Below are 21855 nucleotides of genomic sequence, written 5' to 3' on the forward strand. Positions count from 1 at the left end.
GATTCTACAGGAATTTATTTAATCCCTCTTGTTTGGTTGAGAAGATTGGTCACGATTCTCACAAAACTCAATTAAAAAGCAACTGACACATATTTTGTCACAAAGTGGTACAGTTTTTGCCTTTGGCAGCTTTCGCCTGCCAGTTAGTCTCTTCAATCTTACTCATGAGCTATAATGAGGATCTGGAAGATTCTGTCTGCACTTGGGGTGGGTGGTGGTGAACTCCACCGAAAGCTTGGCAAAACGGGAGTTTTTTCAATGGTTTATGCATGAGCATGCAGGAAGCAATGTTAGCTGATTTGGCGTTTTGCAGTTTTTTATTTTTACTCCAAGTTCCAGGGAGATGAAATTCTCACTCATGTGGCTGTATCTGTCGCCTCCATGAATCTTTCCATGCTTAAAATCACGTGCTTTCTCTCTGTTTTATGTCTGGCCAGAGACAACTTTAACTGTTTTGCGAGACTATGATTTAATAAAAAATCATAAATAGAAAATAAACAAGTATATTCCAGAGCTGCAAATTGTGGAACTGGGGAACCAGGTCTGAGTCTTGGCATGGCCACAACACCCTGTGATTCTGGGCAAATCACTTAATCTCCCAGCACCTAAAAACAAAATTGTGTGACCCTGTGTAATGTAACTGGTGCTCATTTAAAGAGCTCTGATACCTTTGAATCGAGTTGGTGCTATGTAAAACTGTAAAACAAAAACATAGAGTGGCTTTCGGTTAGTGGTCTTCTCCATTGGTCTGTTCAGCTGCCATTCGCATTTTGCTACCAGCCACCACAGCATACAAATTAGGGTAGTAGGTCAGCCCACTTCAGCCATTGGCTCTACTCACTGTGAGCAACTGCATTTTCAACTACATATGTACTTGTCAATTTAAAAAGTAGTCCACTGTGACAGGGCTGATGGGTTAAACTCTGTATAATTTTTTTTATTTACGTTCTCTTTTTTTGCTTTGTCAGTGTTTACTTTTTTATATTTGCAGCATCACCCTGTAATGCAAATTGATGTTCTAAGGAGCATGTCTTGGTTGCTCTGTGAGTACACCTACCAGTAGTGCTCAACTTGAACCCGTGGTTTCCTATGCTATGCACTGACACTTAATCATCAACAACGGCGCTTATAGCGTGAACTCGACCCAAAGGTATTGGAGTACTTTTCATGAGCACCAGTTAGGGACACATTTATTTTCGGTAGGCACCAGGAGATTAAGTGATTTGCCCAGAAACACAGGATGATGTGCTGACGCCGAGACTCAAACCTGGTTCCCCAGCTCCAAAGTCGGCAGGTCTGGCCGTTCCGTCACATCCTTTCCTCACTTGTAGGGTGTCATGGTTAGTAGTTGGTTCTTTTTTAGGCGGCGCTAACAGGAGAAATGGGCTATTGCATGCTGCCTCCTGACAAGAGGCCCGGCACTTATTATTTTTACAAATTAACCACTGCCTAACAGCATGATTTCAACTATACATATCTTACAAAAATGGCACCTGAAACCTGATATGAATGAATAGCCTTAAACCCACGTTTAAATGGCTGCTCTAAACACAGCTGAACTCCTGTTATCAGGAGAGACACTGGAAGGGGCGTGGCTTGTGCGCCGTCTAGGATGGCGGCTTGACGGCGGAGCTCCTGCGCCAACCGCCGCTTCCTCACACTTTTCGGGGGTTGCATCAGGGGACGAACGCAGTAAACCCAAATTTGGACTTTGGAACATGAGGTGAGCCTGGCGCTTCATGTTTTAGCACAAAACAATGGCTTTCCAGGGCTAAATTCGGTGCAAATCGCTTTTTCAGATTCTGGCCGCCATTTTGTCTCGCGTTTTTACACGATTTTCCCTTCAGCTGCATTGCTCTATGGATGGCTTCTCCCCTTCAACACTCTTCATGGCTGGCATTTTTATTGCAGTACTTTTCTATTTTTGGGCTCTACTTCCCTATGCGTTTTTTTCTGCGCTTTTTCTCCTCAGTATGACGTCTGACTGATTTTGCCGCCATTTTGAATACATTTTTCATGTTTTTCCTCATTTCATCCAACTGGAGCTCTGGACATCCTTCTGTACAGTGAAGACTTGATAATGTGAGGCCCTTTTTCATTTTATTTTTACTTCTATATGGGGAAAGTGCGCAATCTTAAACTCTCTGCAGCAAAAAAATCAATTATATGCTCAGACTCTGACTCCACAATTCAAGATACGGAAGATAATCCTGCTCCAAGAATTGATTTGCAACCTGGAACATCTCCCAAAATGCATACTGCCAGCAAGCTTCCAACAATGACAGCATCTACCAAACGTCTAAAGAAAGATCCACCCTCTCCGACCTCTACTTCTTCCTCATCATCTATGGATCTCATATTGGAATAAATACGTGCCCTCAAGCCATTTATGGAGATGACCACTAAAACTTTACAAACTATGCATGATAAATGGTCCTCGCTGGATTCTCGTGTTCTGATCCTAGAACAATCAACAGAATCTCTTCATACTTCCTGCTCTCGTATTTCTTCGATGGAAGCGGATATTCTTTATCTCAAACGTCAAGCGGAGGATTTGGAAAATCGAAACCGCAGAAACAACCTTCGTCTTTATGGTCTTCGAGAACTTTCAGAGGGGTCAAATCCTACTGCCTTCTTTCAAACTTTTCTCCCAAAGATTCTGGACTTACCCGCCTCATTTACCATCAACATCCGAAGAGCCTATAGACTGGGTCCCAAAGTGTCTAACAAGCCTCGAGGTGTCATCATGTTGTTTCTGCAATATACCGATCTTCTACAGGTTCTCTCAGCGGCCAAAGCTAAAAAGCAAATTATATGGGAGGGTCATCGCCTACAGGACGTAGCTAAAACAACAGCTGATCATCGGAAAAAGTTTCTGGACATGCGTCCTCAATTACGAGCTCTCTAAGCTAAATATGGCTTCTCCATCCCTGTCTCTTCAAGGTTACTTACAAAGACAAAACCACCACGTTTGAAGATCCAGTTGCTCTACAAGAGTTCCTTCGTCATCATGCAGCAGATGCAATGGACACCTCTGGAATTGCTTAATTGCTTAACTGTTTTTTATAATGGTTTAACTGGTTTTCTATAGCGTTGGTTATATGGTTATGTTCTCTGTCTTGTTGATCTTTAAATGCCGTTCTTGGTTATTCCCTTTTGTATGCATATACCTCTTTTTTCTCATGTTCCCTTCTCATATTTACTACCCTCATTTCTCTTTTTACAGATGTCATTGTCTTCCTTCCTTACCCGATGTGCCCCTTCTGTTTCGTATATTCCAGATGTTTTGTAGCGGCTGTTTGGTGTGTTCTCGTTGTCCGCCGTCGTCGACTTTTGGCGTCGTCACCCTCATTTTTCGTTTGTTCTCGTAAGTATGTTTTTTCAGTCGTCTGTATTTGACATGTACTGTCTTCTTGTTTCTTACCCTTTTTTCTTATTTCTATACCTTATTGCTCTTTTCTCTTTCTTCTTCTCTTTACCTTCATCTTCTCTTTTCTTTTACTCTATCATTCTCTTCATTATTTTCTTCCTTTATATTCTTTCTTGGTTGCTCTCGTGAGCTTAATTTTCTTATTCATATTCTCTTATTGGCTTGAATTCCGAGTTACTACATGGAATATTAAAGGTTTGAATAATCCAATTAAAAGGCATCAGGTATTGTCTCATCTTGCTAAGCTTAAGACTGATGTTGCCCTGATTCAAGAATCCCACCTCTAAGCTTAAAAGATGTTGGGTGGGTCATGTATTTAACTCCCCTGCTATGGGCAAGAAAAATGGTGTTGTGATTTTATGCCATAAAAAATGAATATTTCTTTTCTTTCTCATGAATTTGATGATAATGGCCGCTTGGTGATTGTTAAATTACTTATAGATAAGATTCCTATTGTTATTTTCAATGTTTACGCCCCTACTGGTGTTGATAAATCTTTCTGGCCTTCCATCTCTGAACAACTGTATTCACTTAATGATGATTATCTTATTCTTGGCGGTGATTGTAATCAAGTCCTTGATCCTATCCTTGATCGTAATTCTAAAGTTAAATTTTGTACATCCAAAATGCACACTCAATTTACTAATTCTATACATCATAAAGCTTTAGTCGATATTTGGAGACTATGTCATCCTGACCTTAGAGAATACAGTTTCTATTCCCCTTCCCATCATTCCCAAACTCGTATAGATTACCTTTTCCTTAGTAAATCACTAGCTCTACACGCCACTTCCTCTGACATTGGGTCAATTTTAATTTGAGACCATGCACCTGTACACGTGGATATCGATCTTATTCCCTTCTCTCCTCATCCGGGTCGATGGAGATTTAATAACTCCCTTCTCCTTGATTCCAATTTTTGTACTAAATTCACTGACTTTGCTACTGAATTTTTTCTGATTAATCATACCCCAGATTATTCCTTTGTTATGGTGTGGGATTATTTTAAGGCAGCTGCTCGAGGTTTTATTATTAATTTTGTATTACAGAGGAAAAAATCCTTGGAGGCTAAACTAACCCTACTCCTTAATAAAATAAAACTCCTTGAGAACACGTATTATCACTCCAACACTGAAGTTTCCCTCAAAGAACTTATTGATGCCAAAATTACATTTAATAAATTAACTACAGACGCTGCCTCCAATTACTTGTTAAAATGTAATTCCCGTTATTATAGAGGGCAGAATAAAATGGGGAAACTGCTTGCCAATTATTTGAAGATACGGAAAGAGAGAACTAAAATTGATTCTGTTAAAAATCCTACTGGTGATGCTTTATTCAAAGACAAAGACATTCTTCATGAATTTGTCAATTTTTATCAAAACCTTTACACCCCTGAATCCATCCCAAATTCGACCAAGCTCCTGTCCTATTTTCAATCTATTCCTTCCCCTCCTTCTACTCACGTTGATTTTACCTCCTTGGATTTGGACATCTCTCTCAGTGAGATTTCTCACGCTGTCTCAGTTTTACGCCGAGGGAAAGCGCCTGGCCCCGATGGATTTACTGTTGAATTTTACAGTCACTTTGCTTCATTTCTTTTACCAAATTTACTTCTTTTGTTTTAATCTTTTCTAAAAACCGGTTCCTCCCGAGGCTTATTTCAAGGAGCTATGATTTGTTTAAACCTAAAGATGGCAAGGATCATAGTCTTTGCAAAAACTACCACCCTATTTCTTTGGTTAACACAGACTATAACATTTTTGCCAAGATTTTGGCTCTCAGAATGGATCCACTGTTACCTGACTTAATTGGCCCAGAACAAATCAGGTTTTGTCAAGGGTAGACTTTCTTCTGACAATTCTCACATCTTTTTTATTGTCCTAAGTAAAGCTTCTTTGCTTATTCATCCTTTGGCCGCCATATCTCTTGATGCAGACAAAGCATTCAATAGGATTAGTTGGGACTTTATGTTTCATGCTTTGCAATGGGCTGGTTTCCCACCTAAATTCATTACTCTTATTTCTTTGCTTTATTCTGGTCCCCGTGCCTCTATCTTTGCTAATGGTATGGTCTCAGATTACTTCTCGTTGCACAGAGGTGTTAGGCAAGGTTGCCCTCTATCTCCTTTATTATTTGTTTTGGCCCTGGAACCTTTTTTGACCAAAATTCGACTGGATGATAATATTTCTGGGTTTCATTTTGGTTCTCAACAAGTTAAGCTCTCTGTTTATGCCAACGATATTCTTTTATATTGTTCTAACCCTCAATCTTCTCTTCCTTTCTTCCTTCAACAGGTCTCTTCTTTTTCTCAAATTTCTGGCTACCGACTTAATGTAGATAAATGTGAGATTCTCCCCTTAAACACTTTCAGCCTGATTCATCATTCTCCCGTTTTGCGAGCCCCTAATAGCGATTCATAACGAATCGCTATTAAGGACTTGCAAAACGGGATTCATGTAGTAATTGCAATAAATATTGCGATTCCTACATGTTCCTTATTTGCGATTAGCTAATTGCTAATCGCTAATAAGGAATAACTCCCCATGCATTCCTATGGGCCTACAGGCCCAAAGGAATGCATGGGGAGTTATTCCTTATTTGCGATTAGCAATTAGCTAATCGCAAATAAGGATGCGATTTCAAGGGTGCAGGGGTGTCTAAAGGACACCCTGTAGCACCCCTGAAATGTAATCTACATTGGTGTTGCGCACACACATGTCCAAAGGACATGTGTGTGTGTAACATGCAACTTAGAAAAATGCATTTAAATGTATTTTTCTAAGTTTTTGCTATTTACCGAGAGGTCTGACCTCTCGGTAAATAGCGGCCCAAAATTGCAATTTCGCAATTTTAAAATGCTTCATGAATTGCATTTAAGGAATCTCAAATAGAGATTCCTTAAATTCAATTCTTCGCAAATGTGTGAATTCTTAAATAGCGAATTTTGCATTTGGGATGAAGAATCCCGAATGCAAAAATTGCACTCGCAAAAGGCAAGATTCTGAAAATCTTGCCCTTTGCGAGTGCAATTTAGCTTGATGAATCAGGCGGTTTATGTCTAAAACATCTTTTTGAGCAATCTGGCTTCTCTTGGCAACCCTCTAGGATTAAATATCTAGAAATTTGGTTTGCTCCTCTTTTGTCGGATACTTTGAAAATAAATTTTGATTCTATACTTAAAAAACTTGATTCAGCTATATCCCGCTGGAATCCTCTCTTCCTTTCCTGGTGGGGTTGCCTTGATTCTATCAAAATGATGTTGTCACCTATTGTACTATATACTATTTCTATGATACCCGTCCATATTCCTGGCTATTACTTTAAGAGAATTGACGCTACTCTACAAAAATTTCTGTGGAAAGGTAAACGTTCTCGCATATCTCTGACATCTTTGAAGAAAGATAAATCCTATGGCGGTCTTCGTTTTCCTGACTTTTCAACTTATCATTGCGCTTTCTCATTGAAACAAGCTGCCCGTTGGATTACCACTGATCTTTGGTTCTACCCCCCTTTATTGCTAAAAATAGAATCTTCCTTTTTCTCTCCCTTTGACTTTCGGGAAATTCTTTCTTTTTCTACCAAATTGACCTCTCTTCGACACCCTGTTATCTCACATTCTCGTACTTTACTTTTACCTTTTTTATCCTCCTCTTATCCATCTCTTCATTCCATTGATCTCCAACCTATTTGGCATAACAAACATATTCAAATTCGTAATCGCACTATTTACTGGAAGTCCTGGCATTCCAAAGGTATAAGGTGGATTTCTCAACTTCTTTCTCACAATCAACCTCTTCCCTTCTGGGAACTTAGGTCTCAATTCTCCCTTCCCCTATCTTCTCGTACACAATACGACTTGCTTTGTCCTGTCCTAGTTCAATATATCCAATCTTTACCCTTTTCCACTGCTATTCCCGTCTCTTCTCAATCCATTTCTTCCGCGTTAGATCAATCTCCATCTGCTTCTTTTCTTTATAAGTCCTTTCAATCTCTCTTAGATAGGCCTAAAACTAACACTGAATTAACCTGGGAAAAAGTCTTATCTCAAGATTGGTCAATTCCTCTCTGGGACAAAATATGGTTTAAGATTCATAAGACCTCCAGAGCTGCCAACACTACTCAAACCCTTTTTTTCATTTATAATCGGATTTTATTTACTCCACTAATTTTGTCTACCTTCTCACTAGAAACCCCTTCCACATGTTGGTCTTGCGCACATCCTTCTGCAGATTTAAAGCACATGCTTTTTGAATGTCCCCCCATCTCCGAGTTCTGGAAACGCGTTTGGTCCCAAATTCAATTAATTTTCCATGTTCAACTTCCCTTCTCCACCACTCTTGCCTTTCTAGGTACTCTCTCCCCTATATGGCCTCAATCTTCACAAAACACTTAGCTCCTTGACCTCTTAATTGCTATTGCATTCCGCCTCATTACCTCCGACTGGAAAGATGCGAAGAATGTCACCTTTCGCTCTTGGTGGAACGCGGTTTGTTTTCACCATCGACTAGACACAAATTATGTCACTCCCATCTCCTTAGCAATCAAAAGGGATCTCATGTGGCTACCTTTATCTAATTATCTAACACTAATTACTTCCCCGCCCACCTCATCCACATCCCACTCTGATGATGTACGGAAGTCACCTTGAATTTCCTCCCATTGCCTTTTTTATCATTACCTTAATTAATTGACATTTTTTATCTTTTTGACATAATGTTGATTCTTTTTCTCTTTTGCTTGGTTATGCTTACGATGTTGCTTTCTCTTTGCAAAAATTTTTTGACTGATTTTCTTCTTTGTCTCTTTATACTTTATTAAGTTTGTTACTAATTATGTTTTTATCATTATTTTGTAAGATTGTAACATTTACCTGTTTTCTTCATTTATGTTCCTGCTTTTTGATCTCAATAAACTCAAACTTTAAAAAAACGAGAGACACTGGAGGACAGAGAGGGAGCAAGCAGTAGCAGAACATTTTCAATCACCTCAAAAAAGTAAACGACCACTGCCATACTTTAATGCTCTCTGGATGTTTCAGGCTTAAGGGAAGTGAAACTGTACTTGAAGGTGGATTTTACTCTATGTGCATAATACAGTGATATTGCAGATACATCAGTAAACCCTACGGACCTTACCTATGAGTGCCTACCAAGATTATAATGCCTCGAACAAGACAACATCTATCTTAGCAGCCTCATCATAAGAGGCGAACTCTGCCTATTAAGGTGAGTGGGTGAGGCTTGAGTGGTGAGACATATCCACAATAAAAAGTGCAAAAAACGAGGTGAAAGTGAAAAATCCAGATGGATTAAAAGGGCGGAACCCATTTCCAGCAATTTCCATTGACATTGTTCTTTCTGTTCTTGATTAAAAGCTTCCATCACACACACAGAAATGTTGCATTTCCCAATGCCCTCCTGGTAGCTTGCTGTACCTTATTGATTACCAATACTCAGGGCCACTGGAATTATGCAGCAGGGGAACACCAAATTATGCAGCAGGGTTGACTAAAATATGCATCAAGAAAAGGTAACTTATGCAGCATATTGTGGCACATTTTTTGATATTATTACTTCATTTTTTTGTAATTTTTTACACATGGTAATAACTTCTAGGGAAAGATTTTGCTTCATCAGCACCAGTTTATAAACCAAATACATAAATAAGCAAATTAAAGATGACCAGTTAATCTTTGTAACTGATGTTCCACTTTGCATGAACATCCGTTGCAATGTTTCTAGTAACTTTTTATCCGTTTGAGCTACAAATATTTTTTTTTTAAATCTGCAGTTTATGCAGTAGAAGATGGATTATGTGGCAACTGATGGAAATCCATAATATTGCGAAAAACGTTGTGGCTGCACAAATGCATAATTCCAGTGGCCCTGGCAATAATTTGCTGTTATTCATGTAACTAGTTTGTTTTGCCATCTCCTGATGCCATTACTGTAGAGTAGGCAAAATTAATATTCATGTACTGGGCAGCTCTTAGATGCTAAGGCAATCTCACATCTAAGAAAATTGTGCTTTGATCTGCTCAGAATGTTATTCTTTTGCCCACACAATGATAATTCTGCAGAGCTAAAAATTTGCTATGCAAGAAAACTGTTTATAATTTTGAGGATGAGTCAGATGACTGTCCGATGCTACTAGGGCTGCTGCCTGATTTCGCTGCTTATTTGGGACTAAGAATATTTCTGATTTGCATATTATTCTGTAGTGTGCCATTCACTAACAGTATTCATGGCAATATCGTCTGAATGTAAATGTAAAATGAACATTCAAAAATGTATTCTTTTGGGCCTTTAGCACACCAAAGGCCATACTGCGGGCAGGGTCATATTTCCAAGAGATCGCCTACAAGCCCTAGTGGAGGAGCATAATATTTACTTATTTGTCTGGTGGTACCCGCAGTAGAGCAGCGACAACACCAGGGAAGTGTTTGGGAGGCTTCCAGCTACCCCAACCAATTAAAGGTTATTTGATTTATAACAATACCCTAAGTCTCCCAGGGGATCGCATTTATGACCCTAGGAGAACCATGTAAAGTTGCTAATCAATTCAACACTGGAACGATTAGGGTTACAGCTCTAGAATACAAGAACATTTGATGTTAGGGCGTAAAGCTACTTTGCAGCTGATTGAGACGTGTTCAGGGGACTACATATTGAAACGTTTTATTGACAATGACACAATTACCTTTAAAATCATTATATGTTTTAATCATAGTAATTATAAGATGCTACTATTCAATGAGGTTTTAATTGGGTAATATTAATTTATCACGACACATTACTTCTTTATTGTTGTGGTGACACCCTGACAAAGACATTAGGTTTGACATTTAAATACCACACATTAATTGGTGGTGAGTATTGTGGTTTTAGGGTTCATGAATTGCAGAAGATAGGGCGCAGGGACTGACCTGGCCTGTGGTTAGACCCCTGCCCTAACCCCACTGCACTCGGTCGCCACAGAAGTGTATGCGCAAGGACTGGCTGCTGACCATATGGTAATTTTAGTGGTTTCGGGAGTCTGGGACAGAACCATTAAAAATGTTTCAGCTGTTGTTTTTCTAGTGAATGAACATAAATGTGAATATATATATATGTATCTATGTATATATATGTATATATATATATATATATATATATGTATATATGTGTGTGTGTGTGTGTGTGTGTGTGTGTGTAGATAGATAGATTGATTGATTCAGGTTAAAGTGAATAGGTAATGGTAGGGAAAGGTAAAGCTCACATGGTGCAGCTATTCTATCTAAGTAATCTCTCCTTTATAGCGGTGAAAGTCTGATAGGTCTATACAGGTATTACCGACAAGTAGGAAATGAAAATGTATACTATCCTTAAAGTGTATGCCACTCCTGGTTCCAAAAGGTATTCCTAGCTTTTCTACATAGCTTTTTGTTATTACTAACTATCTTCAAAAACAGGGTCACACTTACATTAAATGTTTAAAGAAGTTGAAGTCATTACAGAACTGTCTATTTAATTAGACATGTAACCATTACTGTTGTATATGGTAACCCTGGGTTGACTGCTCGTCATGCCATCCGATGTCGCTCCAAATTAAAATAGTAGGCAAACTGTTGCATGGCTAAATCAAAATTCGAGCCTTGGATGAACAGCTAACAGTTTGTTCCTGTGACTTTAAAAGGGTGATGACTGGTGATGCTTCTCTCTGGTGCTGGAACACTTGTGTTCTGCTTGATATTTCAGGCTTAGATCAACCTCCTGTACTCAAAGTCTACAGCAGCTGTAAGGGTGAGCTCTTATGTATGTTTGATTTGTGAAGGGGTATTAGGCTGGGATGCCCAATACAACCACTCCTAAATGGTTTATCAAGAAAGCCTCTGGCATGCTGAATTAGTTTGGTGGCAGGAATCTGTGGTTTTAGATTAAGGAGAAATTGGGGATAAGATTGTGTGAATTATATCCTGTTGTTTGCTGTGGGTGTCATTCAGTTGATTCTGCACATATCGTTCAGCTCTCACAAGCTTGGTGAATACTCCCCTCACCAGATGATTTAAACAAAGGCCTTTATTTAGAATACTATGACACAAGTGTGGCAGAGCACCCTGTCCAATAACCTCCTAGTTCATCCGCTCTATTTAGAGTCAGACAAATGATCATGTTTCCACTGGCACAGCTTTGTATAATAGCTCGGCTGAAGCAAGGCCAACAGGCAAAGAAACTCAGACCATCTGCCCTATTGGTCCTGAACAGGAATGTACATAAATGACCAACTAACCCCTAGTGTGTGAGTAACAAATATTTAGTTTTTCAAAAACAAACTCTCACATTGGGAGTTTATTTGCAAAAAAACCCATAAAATGCTGTGCAGTAGCATTGAACGTGGAGCCTCCACAGCATGGCTTTGCCTGCTTCAGAGAACCCCCTATGCAGGTTAATCCTGCAAATAGGTGGTGGGGAGGAAGCTGAGCTTAAACATAGCTATCACCATGAATCTGACGCTATTAAGTGCTAGGTGATGGAGGAAAGAAGAAATATGGAGGGTTTACTAAACCAAAATCTGGAGATTTCTCTTTCTGCTTTTTAGATTAATGCACACATAACTCATAAGATACTGATTTCATTGATTGGGGGAACTCATTTCTAACATAATACCCTTCCAAAGCCTCTATGTGTCTTGCAAAAACATTTTATATGGTCCCAGCTATGTTGCTGACCGAAAGACTAGAAACTGACTTTCTCTTTTCCCCTAAGGATGGTCTGTCTCCTCACATGTCACTGAATGCTCTCTTAAGATTAGTCTTTGATAGAGGCATTGCACTTGCAATATAAGATTGTCCTCTGTGGCTTCTGACTGTGAGTGAGTGGTTGCAAGGCCGAGTGAAGAACTCTCAATATCTCTTGATATGTTATCTGTGAGTGTTAGCACTTATGTGCATTACCTGCATGAGGTGAAAAGACAAAACACACAACTGATTGTGACAAACAGTAATCAGACGTGAGATAAGGCTATGGCGATTCGTGGCTGGAGTAGGAAAGTCACAGATGCAACCACTCGATGGGTGGGTCGTTTGTTGAAAGATATAGTCATGATGAAGGGATACTTTGAGCATTTCTAAAATATGAGATATACTTGTGGAGGGTAAAGTCAAGTAATTTGCAATATAACAAATAATTTGAAATACCTACAACTACACCATGCGATCACTCCCTGTTCTCTAGATGGGTTTAATTTACCAGAGGCAACTCATCTGAAATGTAGAGTTCTAATTGAGAAACGTTTTTTCGGTGTCAAAGGGCAAACCTCAGCTTCCTTTAAAACTCCACTTAATAGTAGACCAGACTGCCTGCACCGTGTCCTGCATCATAGATGAGAAGCAGGGTCCCTTTGAGGACACTGACTGAGAAGTCACATTAATGCGTCCTTGGAAGGTGGCTATACGGGCTAGCCTGAGAGTAATTTAACCTAAACTTCTAAACAAAGCCTGCTATCACAGGAGCAGACTGTATATTATATGCACAATAGTGCATCCCGATTGCCTGAAATGCAGTGAGGAAGAAGGTACTCTGATAGATACTATTAGGCAAAGTCAACCTATCCATGCTTTTGAGGTGTGGTAGTGGATGAAATGTCACAGATAATCAGTGCTAAAGGGCCTTGAAACCTTCATTTATGATTTTAGGTATCTTGAAGGATGTTGATCTGACTAGAGCTAAACTTGCCCATGGTTCACTGGGGCTCCTGATCACTAAGAGACACATTTGGATGAAATTGATAATTTGTTTGCTCAGCAAGGACGAGGGGCCATCTGGAAATTGACCAATGCTTGGACGCCAAAATATATTTGTCCAAAGTGTTCCTGGGTTGGCAACAGGTCTTAGAGGTCAAACTGAGAGCCCAAATGGAATTTCACAATTCTTCCAGGCAGAGCAGTCCACCAGACGAAAAAAGACACACTGTGTTGAGTCATACATTGCCTAGAAACAAACCAACCTGAATGTTTTTTTTAATACAGCATACCTGTTACATTTCTGACCATGATATATAGGAGTTGTCACTATTATGCTGTCTATGGGCTAACAGTTACACATTTACAGCTTTGGCCTCAGAAGAATGAAGTGTCTTCGAAACTGTTACCAGAAGAGCAGTGCTTTTTTCTTGATCAACTGTTCAGCTGGCTAAACCAAGGCACCAGCTTCCAAACCGTAATAATAAGTGTCAATACGACCCATCGGAACTAGTTTTAACAACCTCAGAATTACAAAACTTCAAGTTATCTTGATGTTACTCAGTTAGTATAAAACCTACTGAGCTGCTTTACTAGTATTGCAACTTGTCTCCTGCAGGTTGCACAAGGATCTTTGCAACAACTGCATTTATTCATTAATCGTATCTAGTATAAATCTGTGCTCGATCTGCAGGTTGCATGCAATGCTCTGCAGTAGGCTCAGTCTTATAACAATTCTGTAATTCGCACCTGTGGCCATGATTGCACATATATCGCACTATTTAGTGCATTAAACGCCTGAGCTATCTTTCCAGTATTGTAAGATTAGACTTGCTGGCTACACACAGGTATCTGCAATAGGTTCTTTAACCCACAAAGGTATCCTATAAATCAATTTGAAACACATTGAGTAAGGACAAACAGATCAACCATCACATTTACCTCTTCAATTTATTTAGAAGCAGAGTGTGAACAATTAATGCATGTGACCTGACAGGCCATTTACTGTCATTGATTCCCCTCTTTAAGATGCACTACATCAGGATTCTGCCCCCCGTCTGCCACTTATCCTTCTTCTCCCTGTTTGTTAGTTCCCCGAGCAAATGTTTCCGTTCCCAGCATTGTTGGGAAACCTTGTTTTGCTATTCATAAGATTATATTTTGAAAGGTGATGATAGGAAGCATAATTGATCCTGGGCAGTGGCGAGAAGAGGAGTTAAAGTTAAACATCCCACCCCCGCGCAGCACAGGATAAGGGGTCCTAGGGTAGACTGAAAAAATAAGGGTAAGTGGAGTCAGAGGTCAGAAGAACTAAGCAAAAAATGTCCAATGCAGTCTGTGGCACAGGGCAAGAGCAATAGACCTTCATCCTACTTCCAACAGAATAAATCAGACAAGAACCAGGCCTCCGTTCTGCCACCCTGCCACTCAAACATATACACAACAGCTGTCTAAGCATGGAGATGTATATATATTGTTAGGCTAACATGTATGACTGTATATGAATCTACCTGATGTCACTGTGAAATGTCTGTTATACAAGATGTATCTCTAAACTACCTCATGTAATGTGAAGCGTCCATCACCACCCCCTTTTGTACCGCTTTTGGCCGCCATAAGTGTGGCAGGGTATGCTCAGACGTGAGTCCCTTGCTCACTTTGCCACTGGATTCAAGCAAGCCGGGCTGAAGAAGGCTGTAATGCCAGAAACCGGTCCTCGGAAGCTTGTTTCCGGTCCAGGGAAGACATGGCTTGGCAGTTCGGGCTGGACTGTTCCCATGAGGCACAGGGTCAGACTGATTTGCATATAGCCATGTCTGAACTGGGGTGGCAGAGTGGGCTAAAGAACGGTGATGGGTCAAACCCAGATCTTTTGACTGGGTGTGAGTGTTTGATTGGTTCAGATGCTCCGTCCATCACCACCCCCTTTTGTACCGCTGATACCCAAGGGTCACGTCCGCGCTATAGAAAAATCTTAAATAAATAAATAAATAGAAGTCAGATGAAGTTCACTGAGATTCCACTTGTAAATAGGGGGCAGTGGCAAAATCAATGGGTGTTGCTGTGGACCACCCACCTCAACACCCATTGCCCACCCCTTTCATGCTAAGTGTACATTGAAAGGGGGCCTTATTTAAAAGGCAGCGTTAAGTCAAGTTAAGTGGCTTAACACTGCCTCGTAAATAAGGCAAAGCCCCTAAAGCCACCACAACTTTTGAAAAAGTGACGTTGTGGAGGTGATAAGGACTTGTAAATGTGCTCCATTATTCTCTGTTTCCACTTTATATCTGTATGTCCGAGGCTCTGGGGGACTGGGTACTGCCCAAAGTCTATTAACGTACCTTTCAACATGTCCCTGACTGCCTCTTTTCAAACTTCAAAACCTCTTCCCTGCGCACAAATGTCAAAATCGTGGACATTATCAATGCTTATTTGAAATGGATCCAGAGCCCAGAAATTCTGGGGTATATTATCAAAGGGGTTTATCTCCGCTTTTTTGGCTTTAAAAGCCAAGAAAGCGGAGATAAAATTATCTCCCTATTACCAAGCTGTCGCTAACACCAGTTAGTGACAGCTAATAGGAGATAGCGACCATCTTGGGCCCCGCTTTGCATGTCAGTGATATTTATCACTAATGACATGCAAAGTGGGCGTGCCAAGATGTTAGCGACTGGAAACAGTCGCTAACCTCGCTATCTCCTATTACCAACTTTTGGAGATATTCGCGCTAAGCGGCGATAATTTTTGTCTCTAAACAAGTTAGAGACAAAAATTATCGCTAGTTGTTGGTAATATGCACCTCTGTTCTCAAATTCAGGGGTATATTATCAACAACTAGCGATAATTTTTGTCTCTAACTTGTTTAGAGACAAAAATTATCGCCGCACATCGGCGATTTTTATCGCAGATAAACCTTGCTATTAGCAAGGTTTATCGCAAATGCGATAAAAAACGCCCGCAATGCATGAATATCGCTGAAAAGTCAGCGATATTCATGCATTATCGAGCAAATGCTCTTAGCCATGTTATCCACCTCCCATTGGATAACATGGCTAAGAACTGCTCAGGGCAGGTGTTAGCTTTTGGAGATATTCGCCCTTAGCGCAAATATCTCCAAAAGTTGGTAATAGGAGATAGCGATGTTAGCGACTGTTTCCAGTCGCTAACATCTTGGCACGCCCACTTTGCATATCATTAGTGATAAATATCACTGACATGCAAAGTGGGGCCCATGATGGTCGCTATCTCCTATTAGCTGTCGCCAACTGGTGTTAGCGACAGCTTGGTAATAGGGAGATCATTTTATCTCCGCTTTCTTGGCTTTTAAAGCCAAAAAAGCGGAGATAAAACCCCTTGATAATATACCCCTCAGATTCTAAATCTAGAATAGCCTTAGCTCACTGCACTTGTGACTATTTCAGAAAAATATACCATCAATTCTCTACTAGTTTGAAGATTTCACATTCTTCTCAAAATATTCTGTTGAAGTTGTAATTTTAGTCACCAGTATACAAAAGCGTAATTGAAACGGTATGCATTACATCTTTGAGTACTTTATTGCACAAAATGAAGTGTTAAAACCACATATTTTACATGCACCGGTGAATTATGGAAAATATTCCACAGTTCGATTTGAAACATAAGTTTCAAGATCATAATTCCAGCCCCATAACCCTTTGTAGAGCGTGCCCATTGTCACAATCACTAGCGTTATGCTGCAATGAAAGATCACATTATATATCAGATTTAACTAAATTATGCAGCATAAAAGTAATATGCTGCATTTTGCAGCACATTGTATTGCAATATTGTCTTGATCTAAAGAAATAGAAACGCGTTTAGTTGAAAAGTAAAAAAAATGCAACATATAACTGTTTAACTAACTAATTCAACCAAACTGTTTCTGCTGTAGGCCAGTCCTGTTGGGGCTTGTGTTTATTTCTTGAATGCAACAAAATGCATACATATGTACATCTATTCATACTTGCAACCTGTAGTGTGGCACTCAAAATCGGTTACAAACGCTAAAATATTGTAACAAGGTTTGTACATAAATATCAATAGCATAAACATACTTTTCAGTTATTATTTCAAAAGTGGAATCATATATGTACGAGAGTATCTAAAAGAAGCGATGTATTTACCAGAGCCTTTGCGAGGCATGGTTCAACTTTGGGCCCATACGTGGTAAAACCAGCTAAAATACAGACAAAAATTAAATAATTAGAGACTATGGGTAAAGACATCCAAACGTTTTAAAATACATGCAGCCATTTAGTAACTTCGTAGTTGCCTTTCTCTCTTCCTATTTGTAGTAAAACACAATTTTCCATGGGTGAAAGCTAATACATCTGTAATTCCATTTACGTTGCTTCAACTGCTTCACTTAGGAGTTGCATTGGAGCCTGCCCTCCCCTTCTTTCTCTCTTTCTCCAAGCGCTATGGTTCCATTAGATGAGTCAATTTCAAAGAGAAACATGTTGGTTTGATTTCTAAATACCAGAGTACCCCGTGGCTTATGACCAGTGAGATCAGAAATGTCTGGAATAGCCCTGGGCCTCAAAGTAAAAGAGTACTTCCTATAGCAATGTCCTCAACCCTGTATTCATCAAAATGTATTTGCAATTTATAGGACATCTCCTGTTGAGCAAATAATGCTCAACAGTGAAATGTTTCTTTTGTGATATTCATCAGTCTGTTGACTGTTGATTTAGCCTGATACCAACATACACTTCTTTTTATGTCGAGCCTAGGCAGCGCTTGTGCTGTCCCTTCGAAACATACTCTGTGGGGTTACAGAGAGCCCACTGCTTTGAATTTGTTCGTTTCATTGTCCTTTAAAAATCCTTGCTTCCAAGTGGGTATTTTCCCTATTTATCCCTCCTTTTTCATTGTTTATTCCCTCCCATGGAGCAGGCCCCTTTTTCTTGAAGTATTCCACTTGTCACATAATAGTTACTTGCCCAGGGACTATTTTGTTAAACCTGAAAGAGTATTTCACACTGTGTCCCTATTTTGACTAGCTCTTGTGTCTGTTTCTTAAACCATCCCCTCCAACCAGTCCCTGACAATCTCCCTCCCATTGCTCAGACTCTGGTTCCCCCCCTATTGTTTCTATCAAGTATTTGTAGAACTCAGGGGGGGAGAAGTATTGAAGGAGAGGGCGGAACTCACTAACATATTATAAAGTGAAGAAAAACTCATTATTGTGAAAGAATAGAATTTCCTACCATCTATTTATATATGGGTAATCTGTCACAGGAAGCAGAAACATCAATAATATAAGGACAGGGGAGAGGAGAATGGGTAAGGTGGTAATGCTTACATTTCTCCACTTCTAAAAGGTATCAAGAAGATTTGGAAAACCTTCGAAATGTTCCCTTTACGCAAAAATATTTCTCATTATCCATTATACATAGTATGCAATAGCTTTGAATTATGCATGTGAAAATGTCGTGCAGGTGTGCAAGAGCACTTTTTGTCTATCCATTTGGAAAAAAGGCTTTCGGTTTGGAAAAACCTATTGCTTTACACGTCCAACAATTTGAGGGGTATTCTTTCACATCGTCATCCTGGTTACCAGTAGTGGCTCGTGGAGTGAGTGCTGTGGGCGGTGAGGCGGGGCGGGGAGTAGCAGGGTGGGGGGTAGTAAACTACGGAATTTGGAAATGCAGTGCACGCAATGAAATTTGTTTTATTTATTTATATGTTTACTTTCCTCTGTTTGGCCGTGTGCTGTAGTTTACTACCCCCACTCTGCTCCTCCCCTGCCCCACACCACCATCCTCATCACTCCCTCTACGAGCCGCTACTGCTGGTTGCGTATTTGCTCCTGCTCTATATGTTTCCAACTTCAGAAGATGCTGAGAAAAACATTTGTGGATACCAATAAGCAATTATGTTTATGGTTGCTCACTAACATTCAGGAAATATCTAGTTCCGTCGCTTGGGAAGGTATTCAGACAGAATATTGAGTTGGAAATGTCGACTTACACAAATTTCGAGTTGGAAATATCGTGACACAGATATATCGACAGCAAGAATATCGTGGTCCAGAATATCGAATTTAAGGCAGGAAAAATTGCTTTAAAAAAAATAGAAGTCATTAATATCGTTTTAAAAAATATAGTTGTTTAAAATTTGGATTTTTTGTTTAGTGTTATGTATTTTAGTTTATAATTAAAATGTTTGTGATGTATTTTGTTTGTGTAAATATTGTTTATGTTTTTTAATATACGTGTTAAATTTTTAGTAGCTATCAATTTTATTTTAATTAAATGTTGCCTTTTTTAGTTCTGTAGTGGGCTGTGGTTTATGGGGAAATAGGGTGGGAAGGAATTTAATTATAATAAATTAATGATTATTTTTTATTTATCATCTTTATTTAATTGAGATTATATTGTGTTAATTGCAGGAAGTAATTTATTTGTAATTAATTATTAATTAGTTGTTAATTCATACTAATTATTTAATTGATTGATAATTAATTATGGTAATATTGTAATTATTTTTAGGTGCGGGTTGTGGGGCTCATAGGTTTGAAGGGTGGGAAGTAATTTATTTTTGATTAATTAATAAATTAGTTGCTAATTTAACTCGATTGAAAATTAATAATAGAAATTGTGTAATTAATTTTAGGCACTGGTTGTGGGGTTTATAATTTATGTTTAATTAATTAAGAAATAGTTGTTAATTTATATTCATTAATTGATTGTAAATTAATTATGGAAATTGTGTAATTAATTTTAGATGCAGGTTGTAGGGTTAATACTGGTAAACGTGGGAAGTATTTTAGTTTAATTAATAATTAGTTCTCAATTAATATTGATTTATTAATTGAATATGAAATATGGAAATTGTGTTATTAATTTTAGGTGTGGGCTGTAGGGTTTATAGGGGTAAAAGGTGAGATGTAATTTATATTCAGTTAATTAATAATTAGCTGATCATTTATCTTAATTAATTAATTGATAATTAATTGGGGTACTTATTTAAATTTTTTGTGTGTGTGTTTTACTTTTATAGGGGTAAAGGGTGGTTAGTAAATTAATTTTACTTACTTTATAATTAGTTGTTAAATACTATTTGTTTTCTAAATGAAAATAGGTTTTAATTGTGTAATTAATTATTTTACAGTTTAATGTTAGCTATGGTTTGTGGGGATCATAGGGGTAAAGTGTGGGAAGTTTATTCATTTTTAGGAGTTTTAATTTGTTTTTTAATTAGTAATATTTCTTTAATTGGTAATTATTTATGTTAATTATGTAAGTAAATATATTTAAGGTTTATATGTGAGTTGTGAATTGTGTGGTATTATAGGGTAGGAAATAATAAAGTGAATATATTTAATAATTAATGTTTTTGATTCTGAATAATTTCTAATTAAACATTTATTTGTTTGAAATTATTTTATTTTTGTATTTAATATAATATTAGTAGTTACTTTTCATATGCGTTTAACATAATAATAGTTTTTTTTTTTATTTGTGGTATTAAATATATTTGTAATGACATTTTTAACATATTTATACTTTTTTATTTATTTTATTTTTAAAATATTTTGTTGCTGTTATTATTTTGTTTGTTTTTAATTTTCAACCGACTGGAGTGAGAATATTAATTGCTACCCTTCCGCAATCCAACACTTTCCCTACTGTTACAATTATTGGAGTGGAAATAGTACGTTATCCCTCCACAATCCGACACTTTCCCTACTGTTGCACTCATTGCCATGGGAATAGTAATTTTTGCCCCTCCGCTATTCAACACTTGCCCTACTGTTGCCCTGACTGGAGTGGTAAATTTCAGTTTAAAGATTTTTAAATAGTTTAATGTATTCATTTTTGATAGAATAGAATTTTTTAATAGATTTGATGTTATTGATAGAAATATATTTGTAAACTTTTATATACATTTAAAATTATAAAACAAATTAAAATTAATAGTTTATAAATTGTTTTAAAGCAAATGAATATATATATATATATATATATATATATATATATATATATATATATATATATATATATATATATATATATATATATATATATATTCACTGAAAAAACCATAGGTTATAGACCATATATAGTTAGGAATTAGCTTTTAGAAAACCTTATTTTACTCACACAAAACCATTGAAATTCCATATATAGTTAGTTGCACTAACTATATATCGCGCACCCGCAATCCACTGCTGATGATGTCACATATTACATCATTCATGACATGGTCAGTGACATCACTGATGACATCACTGATGACATCTCAAATGACATCACTGATGACATCACTGATGACATCTCATTTGACATCATTCTTGTGCTAATACGATAAACCTCTTCAGACTCTAATATAACCTTAGATACACTCAGTGTATACAGACACTCACACACTGTCACTCATCCATGGAGTTACTCACACACCTAGTCAGTCATGCAAAGAAACAATCTCACCTCCATTTCCTCAACTATACAGTTATACACACCTTACTTATTCAAACATATACTAACACATATTTACTCTCTTATACAATCCCTGATACAAGTTCACAATGATCCATACAGCCACTCACACATTCAGTGGCTCTCATGCACAGTTATTTATATATGCCAACTCTCACATGTACTGTGTTTTACATATGTACTTACTATGACATGTAGCATTGAGATATCCATTCACTCATCAATACACTCATGCACAC

At 38.1% G+C, this 21855-nt stretch overlaps 1 protein-coding gene across 1 annotated transcript in view; it reads right to left on the reverse strand.

The window, feature by feature from the left end:
• The window catches only part of LOC144769215 (uncharacterized), a 222402-nt gene that overhangs the window by 191491 nt on the left and 9056 nt on the right, over nt 1-21855 (reverse strand). Inside the window, exon 2 of the mRNA XM_078653256.1 lies at nt 17297-17349. Within this exon, the coding sequence (XP_078509382.1) occupies nt 17297-17349 (53 nt within the window). The remainder of the gene's footprint in view (nt 1-17296; nt 17350-21855) is intronic.

Source organism: Lissotriton helveticus, chromosome 7 (assembly GCF_964261635.1).
Source record: "Lissotriton helveticus chromosome 7, aLisHel1.1, whole genome shotgun sequence".
Lineage (NCBI taxonomy): Eukaryota > Metazoa > Chordata > Amphibia > Caudata > Salamandridae > Lissotriton > Lissotriton helveticus.